Source organism: Trachymyrmex cornetzi, unplaced genomic scaffold (genome assembly GCF_001594075.2).
Source record: "Trachymyrmex cornetzi isolate Tcor2-1 unplaced genomic scaffold, Tcor1.1 scaffold147, whole genome shotgun sequence".
NCBI classification, from domain to species: Eukaryota; Metazoa; Arthropoda; class Insecta; order Hymenoptera; family Formicidae; genus Trachymyrmex; species Trachymyrmex cornetzi.
In genome coordinates this window covers 653,822-663,255 of record NW_017296059.1, presented here as the reverse complement: position 1 = coordinate 663,255, position 9,434 = coordinate 653,822, and the positions used below count along the sequence as shown (strand labels likewise).

General features: G+C 27.0%; 1 protein-coding gene across 1 annotated transcript; it reads left to right on the top strand.

Moving 5' to 3' along the window:
• The first annotated feature begins 448 nt into the window (after positions 1 to 448).
• On the top strand, positions 449 to 2,436 carry LOC108757735 (uncharacterized). Its single transcript, XM_018502254.1, has 4 exons — positions 449 to 509; positions 900 to 968; positions 1,069 to 1,158; positions 2,314 to 2,436. Exons 1-4 carry the CDS (start codon positions 450 to 452, stop codon positions 2,434 to 2,436), a joined length of 342 nt encoding a protein of 113 aa, XP_018357756.1. The 5' UTR covers position 449.
• Positions 2,437 to 9,434: the final 6,998 nt, after the last annotated feature.

The window sequence follows — 9,434 nt, the reverse complement described above, 5'->3', positions numbered from 1 at the left end:
GTTTTGTAACTAATTACGCTGATGCAAATAAGTATCCACTCATAACTGTATAATTTTTCTTAATCTTCTAGAATATCTAGAATTAGAATCACAATAGTCGCCGATTCATTTCGAATCAAAATTTTCGCAAATTCTTCACGTTCATATAAAATGTAGAGAACAGTAATATAGAATGTATATACAGAATAGAATAGAAGCAAATAATTTCGTAATAGATATATTTATTTATTAAATAATATCGTTCTAGGCACCTTCATTCGGAACTTTGTCGAATAGCTCGTGATATGAACGATCTATTCGGGACACAATTAACATTGCAGACGATATCTTACTTTATCACTTTGGTCACAACATGTTTTGTTCAATACCATATGATACTATGTCTAGCACACATATATGCGAACAATTCAGCTATACTAAAACTTATTCTTTCCACGGACATGTGGTGCATGGTATTTTTAACAAAATTTATATCAATGAATTACATTTGCGAAAGTGTTTGTGCCAAGGTAAGCTGATTTCCATATATTATAAAAGGAAAATGTTTCCGCAAAAGTAGAAATTAGGATTTTTCTTTCTCTTTTCTCTCCTCTTCTCTCTCTCTCTCTCTCTCTCTCTCTCTTTCTCCCTCCTCCCCTCCTCCCCCTCCTCTCTCTCCTTTCCAAAAGAACATTAAAACTTCTTTAGCAAATATAAATTAAAACTAATAAAAGAAATACATATTGAAAAAATAATGTTTTCTTCATTTTCAGAATAAAAGATTAAGTAATCTTATTCTCTTATAAAAATTGTAAGATTGTTTAATCATATAGATGTCTATGTGATTATTGAAAGTGTGGCATACAATTATTATAAATGTTAAAATCGTAAATAACATAATTAACTTTATATCATTTCAGGCACAAAGGACTAAAGACTTGACACATAAATTAACAGATCTCATACGTTTTACGGAAACGCGTAGAGAGGTGAAATAATTTTTCTAATACTTTTCCTAAGTATATATAATTTTTAAATATCTTTGTGTAAGATAGTACCTTTATAGACAAAAATTATATTATATTATAGATTTATCAATTTCTTTTACAAATATCACTTCGACCATTGGAATTCCGCGGAATGGGCGTGTTCCATTTTGGCTACAAATTCATTAATAAGGTTAATTTTTATGAGCTTTGACATTATTTACACATATATAAGTTTAATGTAATGGGAAAAACAATTTTGCTGAAATATATTAAAATTTAACTCGATACAAAGCAGTGGTAAAAGTTTAGATTAAATAAGTTTAGATTATAACAAATAATAAGAGCTTATTTAAAAAATTTTTTTGTTAATATAACTTTTAATGAATAACGCGGCTAAAACCTGTTGGAGGTCATTACGAAGGTTGTACGGCAAATATATTAAGAATTACTTGAAAAAATTATAGACTATTCTAAGTTGCATTTAATAATAATACAAAAAAAAATATAAACAATTGACCATCTGGATCAAAAGTTATTTAAATAAGTGGTAATATTTTTTAAATTTGTACTCTAATATAAATATATGAAAATGTATTATAAAATAATGATAAAAATCTCAATTTTTGTATATAAATACTTTATGAATTCAACAATATTTATGTAAAGTTACCTTGAGATGCAGACATTAATTGTTCAACAAATAAATAAAATTTGTTATTTGTTATAAACTAATGATGAATCTCAATGAAACTTTGCTTAAGTCGTGTTTAGTACTTACATTTATATAAAAACATTTAGATTTTTCTTATTATTTTAACAATTTTTGTTTATAACAATAAATCTAATAACAAATAAAATAAATAATCTATAAAAATGTGTTGCTCAATAAAACCAGAATGTTATAAACACAACTTTCACATGTATGTAGTTTGTTTAAAGCGTAAATATTAATATATGTGTTTTATGCCCTTACAACCTTCTTAATAGTCATGACTTTAACAACATACACAAGGTTATTTGATAGAGGTCCCCTAATATAAATTTTTATTAATAATTTAACTAGATAAAAATAATTTTATCGCACTATCAAAATAATTCTGTAAGAAATTTGGACAAAAGGAGCAATACCGCAAAAAATTTTATTATTCTAGCAATCAACTTGAGCGATCTCATAATAATTTGATATTTTAACAATTATTTTTAGATTAGTATCTAGTTAAATTTTTTAATACTTTAGCAAAACCATCCCCTTCCTTGTAATAATAATCTATAATCTGAAATCAATAAATGAGAAAAGTTAAATAAGTAACGGTACTTATTATATAATTATGCTTTTTTCTTTTAGTTCTTTGTCTGGGTAATTACCGTTATTATTTTTATATTGCAAATGAATACTTCTCCAATGTCTCGAATATTAAAATTTGACGAAATTAACAAAACATGTTTTGAAAGAGATGTTGTTATATAAAAAAGATAATTATAATATCTTCTGTATTATTTTTGTGGCTTATTTATGAATTTAATTAATATAGAAATAAATTTATTTATAATTGCTAACTTAATTTATTTATTTGGTTTATCTATGTATATCACCTAAATATTGTCATTTATTTCAATTTATTTTATATATGTATATATATCAATTATTAAATGTGTGTTACATTAGCAAAAAATTACTTTGGACTAGATGTTTCTTGTAGACTTTTGTACGTTGAAAACGATGCTGCAAACAAAAAAATTGCAGCATATTAGGTTGTCCATTTTATTGAGGTTTAATATTTAAAAATTTTCTGATTTTTTTTTACCTTTTTAAAGAAAACACAGAGTTGTTAAAAAAAAATGTGTACAAAATGGATATAAAACATAAAAAAAAAGATGTCTGCTTATCATCGCAATAACGAAATACAATTGGTATCTTAATGAAACCATTCTTCGAATATTTGCCGATTTCCTTGGTTTTAAAATAAAAATAAGTAAAACGTGTGAAGATATCGTGTAAAAATAAGTAGAGTAATATAAAAATAAACATTTTAATTGACGTAAGTTTTTGTAAGCTAAATGTCTTACATTAGTGTTATTGGTGCGTAACTGCGATCGATTATGTCATTATGTACTTACGTTTACAAAAAAATTATATAATTTATGATGCTATAACACATAATGCATTAATCCACTATTATATTACTTTGCCATCTTGATAAGTAAATTACGACGGCTATAAGTGAGACTTTTGTCAGCTTCGTATTAATACACACACATACGCACACATACATCGATTTACGACATACGAATAACCATGTAACTATATTGGCTAACTTAGAACATCAGGCTATATATACATCCGCTAATTCTGATTTCTCTATTTGATCAGTTATTCTCTATTTTGTTATCGGCTCCTATAGTCGACACGTCACAATATGTGCTGCATATAAGAGTTTCAGATTTTACTGTTTAAAATAAGTAGTCAGCAGCCTATAGAAAATCTCGAAGAATAATCCTATGCTTTTAGAAACGAGGTAGGGACTTTAGTATAAGAGAGAAGAGTCGCTAAAAACTTTGTTTGTATATTACGAGTGAAATTGACGTGAAGCCATGAAACCGAGCAGTATTTTAGTTGATCTCTTTTTAAGAGCTGGTGTTGCAATATGTTAGATAAGGACAGATGAATGCGTTTGAGCGAGATCACACAATGATATATAATAAGTATAAAAAATGAATGAAAGATGTCACTATTATCGAATTTGGAATTTAAAAAAGTCTGTACTGTCGACTTCGATCAAGTTCGGCTGTCGATCCAGCATCCCCTTAAGGGGATCCTAAAGATCTGTATTACCGACTAAACACGTATAATTTTTGTATAACGAATACTCTCTTTCTCTTTCACGGATTGGAAAATCCTTTTCCAGGATTAAAGTATACACATTAATACGTGTTTGTGAAATGGAGTCTACGCTGAGAATGATTTCGAAATCGATATATTTTTTACCATTCCTTAGTGTAACATGGCGTCTCAGCTGTCAAGTCGTGACAACATTTGCTTGATATGAAAGCTTTGCAACTCAAACGTACGAAATAATAGTTCCCAAACACATAATTTGCACGAACATACAATGTCGAGTTCTTAGAATTAGATTTAGACGCTTTATCGCGACGAATTCGTTGTACGAAAATTGACACGCATGTGTGACTGCGTGTATCATAACTGCGTGAGATATTGCTGTGGTAGTATAAAAAGCCATGCGACGTGCGGCGCGGGGCGCGACATCTAGTGATTTCGTCGGAGTTCGAGCTTTGCTTTAGGATCCCCTTAATGATTTAAAAACATTTGCGATTTAATTAGATATAATTATTCCATTGTAATGATGAACATAACGTTTGCAGAACACAACTTTGCAACTTGGAAATTCTAACAGTTAGCACATGAAATTGTTAGAGTCACCATCATGATTGATAGTATAGAAAAAGCTAAGTCCTGGTTTTTTTAATTACTTTATTTTTATCTTGGAATTCTCAAATATCTTTCGAATCAATCAAGGTATCGATTGAGCTTTTTCTATAAATTAACTGCGTGGAGTGTTTAAGTTTACACGTTTTAGATTATACAATAAATCAGTTTTTAATAAAATTTAATAGCTTAATAGCTTTCAATGATAGAATACAAATGAATTTGCAGATGATATCCTGTTTCATTATTTTAAATAGAATGTTTCATTTTCAATTCCACATAATATTATATTGGAAATAAATATACAAAAAAGATCACTAAAAATAATGATTTCTAACCATGTATGGTTTATCATTTATTTAAATAAGCTTATATTATTAAACCATATGTGGGAAGGTGTTAGTACCAAGGTAAATATTTTTAGTATTATTCAGAACTGTAGAAAATTAAAATTGTAGAAAATTAAAATAGATCTAATGATTCTTATGATTAAAAAGTTGCATAACATAATAAATAATATAATCCTCAATTTCTGTAGAAGATTATAATAGCAAACAATAAAACAGACATTTATAGAAAGATAAATTTTAATCATAAAATAAAAAAATAAATAATTTCTTTAGATTATTCTCTGGATTAATAGCTTTATTGTGTTATAAAGTAAGTTTATAAAAAAGTTGAACAATATATATAACTCTAATGTAATAACGTATAAATTATTTTGTAGCCTCGATAAATTAGCTGCATGTTGGCGAAATGAATCCAATGAACATACAATGTCAGTTTACATTAGGAATGATAATGATGAGTATGGTGAGTTCCATAGAACAAGCTGTACGTCCTTTGTTCCTAATATGTCATGTTCTCGGTCTAGGCATCTATAATACTCCAAAACCTTATTTGAGTACATTATATAATGTGACAGTGTGGTGCGCTTACAGTTGCCTTTTTTATTATACAGTGTTCGCTGTTAAAGTAGAAAAATTGTTTTTAACAACTTCTACTTTAATCATTAATGGGATTAACTTACTTGTCACTATTATATCTGTTATTATGAGTTTACGTCAACATAAGGTACATATATGAGGAGCAGACTGTCAAAATACATTTTGTCCAAAATTGGTATTTTTCAGGGAACGAAAAAGAAAGAAACTCCGCACTCAAGAACATTACTCGCTTTACAGAAAATAACAATATGCCAATTAGTAGGATGTGAAATATTAAACAAAATTGTTAAACAATTGTAAAAATGTTAAATAAATGAATTTTGTTTGTTTTTAGTTAAAAAACATAAAGCACTTCGAAATATCTGTTTTTTCAACATATAAATTAATGATAAAAAAATGCTTTCTGAACATCTCAGAGTAGCTCATGATATAAATCTTTCAACACTAAACACTACGTCATCTCTAATTAAAAAAATGAAATTTTTGACAAAACGCATTTGGAAATTTTGTTCCTCATATATTCAACACTTAAATTAACTTATTTAAATCAATTATGTAATTCCTGATAATAAAAATATAGATAGGGTAGGATGTGGTATTATGAATACCTTAAGGAAACATTTTTGATAGGCATATCTAGCATATTAAAGAATAAAAAAAATATTGTGCATACAATTTGACAGATTTAATGTTTTATGTATTTTAGTATTGAAATTGATTATTTTAATGCAAATGTTGAAATGCTGGCGGATGCTCTTCTTACTCGCCCAGTACTCATATTACCCTCTGGGTAGGATATATAAGCACAGAAAATTTTTTGTAAGAAATTATGCAGAAATGAAAGATTATTATATATATATATAACATTTTATTAGAAAAAACATTTAACATGCCAATACAAATAAGTGTTAGCGGAAAAATGTAAGAAATAAAAAAAATAACCTGATTAATTAATATGATAAATTTTCGAAGTACATAAACTTAATTCTAACTTTGCGGCATATTGGAATGTCGCGAAAACAGACGCATCTTTTTACAATAGATGGTACTATTAATACTGACCATCGCAGAAATATAAAGAGTGCTCATCTTAACTGTAGTGTTCATAATATCCAATCCTACATTATATAAATATAATATTTACGTAAATACAACTTACAATAAATAAATAAATATATATTCTTGTCTAATATTGTTCAGAGATTGCGAAAATTCATAAAGAGACTTGCTGCTGTAGATGATACATTAGAAGAGTTGGGCACTTTTAAAATGTATCAAAAGTTGCATATACGTATAAAAAAAACATTAATTGGATGGCTGGTGTGTACTCAAATAGCAAATATAAGTGATATGATATGGTATTTTCACAATATAGGGAGTTTATGGTGCATGATCGCGCCTTGTATTACGAATCATATTCAATACGTCAACATGTTCGTGGATTTAATATTTACAACTTGTCTGTGGTTTGTATATTATTTAAAACGTTTGTATATATTGCATATTAATCAATATCTGTTTTAGAAATAAGTATAATTATTACCGTAAATACTTTTTTAGAAAACTAATATTTTTTAATAAAAGTAATTTAATGGCAAATATATAATTCGTATATAATTTTGAAAATAAAATAATATTTAATACAATATTTTTATAAATGTAAATTAATTATTCTTATTTAAAGACTAGACATATATATAACAAATTTATACATATATACTTTTAAAGTTATCAGTAACTTATTCACCATAAATTTCAAAATTATAAAATTTTTCCTTTGCAGGTATATTGGCACTAAATTTGATAAGTTAAATGAACATATGAGGTACTTGTTATTAGGAGAAGAACATGGTATAAGATATACACGGAGGAAAATAGTAGTGCCTATTCATCAATATATCATGTGTATTAATAATTATAAACGCGTATTTTGGATCATAATGTAAATCAGTATACAAATGTACTTGGATTGATTACACAGCCCGCAAAAAAAAGTACCCTGTGCTGGGGTGGAGACCCAGCTATTCTTATCTATTTTGAATCGCTGAATTTGACATAAAAATGGGTCAAAAATAGGAAAAAATGGGTCATTTTTTCGCTCTAGATTGAAAATTTAACTTCGATGGTTCTATTTTCATGTCAGATTCGTATTCAGCGACTCAAAATACATAAGAATAGCTGGGTCTCCATCCCAGGACAGGGTATCTTTTTTTTGTGGGCCTGTGTTATTATTACTATTACTGGATAAATTTTGGTCTGATCTAGTATTGTATAAAAGTGCCCATGCAGCATATTTTATCAGAAAGGCATTCTGGGACCGTCCTTAAAAGACATTCGCAGAGGACATAGGTCTATTGTCCTCTAAACATTTTTAAGACGTTCCTTGAAAGTCTGTGTTTTAGGGGACTGCGTTTAAAATTTGGCGGAAAATTAATTTAATTAGTTAATAATAATACAATCCGTTTAGATAAAACATTATTTTTATAATATAATAATAATAAGGCTCAATAAATTTAAAAAAGAACAAATTATTTTATTCTGTGACTTCTCAGTTAAAAATTAGTCGTTATAAAATTTTATAACGACTAATTTTTAGGCTCGTAGTCCTTTTTCGTTCTATTCTTTTTTAAATATTTTTTATGTTTTTATTAACAATTTATATGTTTTGACATGTAGGCATCTCCATTTGGAATTATGCCAACTTACTCGCGAATTAAACGCAATATTTGAAATACAGATAACTATGTTAATAATAACATGTTTGACATGTATAACAAGAATGTTTCGTCATATCTTTATACGTATAACAGCAAACGATAACTTCTTATCGCTAACAGATTGGATTAACATTAATATTTGGCTGCTCTTATATATAACTAGAGTTTTTTGCTTAAATTATGTCTGCGAGAGTGTTAGTGTTAAGGTAAATGTATATATAATTTTAAATATACACCCCCGTCAAAAATTTGGAAACATTTTTGTTTCTTCTCGCGTTAAAAAAAGAATTTAATGTCTCGATAAAAAAATTGTATATAAGTTTTCGACCATGCATCTTAAAGCGCAATGTTAATTTGAATTTTGTTCCTAAATTATATAAAATAAAAAATTGATATTTTTTTAGAATACTGCTTTACTTTGAAGCGCTATAGTTTTTTTTAGTAAAACACGATCGAAAAGAATTTAATATAAAAACATTTTTAAGTAGGCTCTCTAAGCTATAAAATGCTTTTAATAAAATTTGATTTGCTAATTTTTTGCAAACATGTCGATTTTTTTTATTATGTAAAATGTTGTATATATAAACTTTTTTAAAATTGACAGTCGGTAAAAGTTTTTTATAAATTTTGAAAAAATTTATACGGATCAAGTACATTATAACTAACATGGTTCCCCCCCCCCCTTTTTTTAAGTAAAAGTAAGTGTATACAATAAAATTTATACAGTAAAATGTCTGCGAAAAATCGTTATATCAACATTTTCAAATAGCGTTTTAAGGCTTTGAAAACCTACTTTAAATTTTGTCCATCGACAATTTCATTGGACCGCTTAAAAAAAAAACAAAATATTGCAAAAAAGAACGAAGAAAGAAGTTTTCAGTTTTATGTAATTTAGAAACAAAATGTCACAGAAATAAAGAGTTTGAACACAAATTTAAAGTTTTATATTTTATCTTTAAAATGCGTGGTTAAAAACTTCACTACAATTTTTTTACATGGGGATATATAATTTTTTGTGAAAGACAAAAAATCAAAAGTATTTCCAAAAACTTAAAAACATTAATTTTCAAAACTTTTGGTTTATAGTGTATATGTGTATATATTTATGGTTATTTATACATGACAATGTATGACAAATTATTAATTTTAGTCTAATGAAATGAATACGATAATTCATCGATTAACAGATGTTCCTCAATATGTTGGCATTCGCAACGAGGTAAAAGAAGTTTTAATAATATCTATGAGATAATTGAAGTAAACTATTTAAATTTACGTAACAACCACTCTATGCAGATTTACCAGTTTACATTACAAATAATACATCATCCAATAAAATTGTCTGGACTAGGTCTCT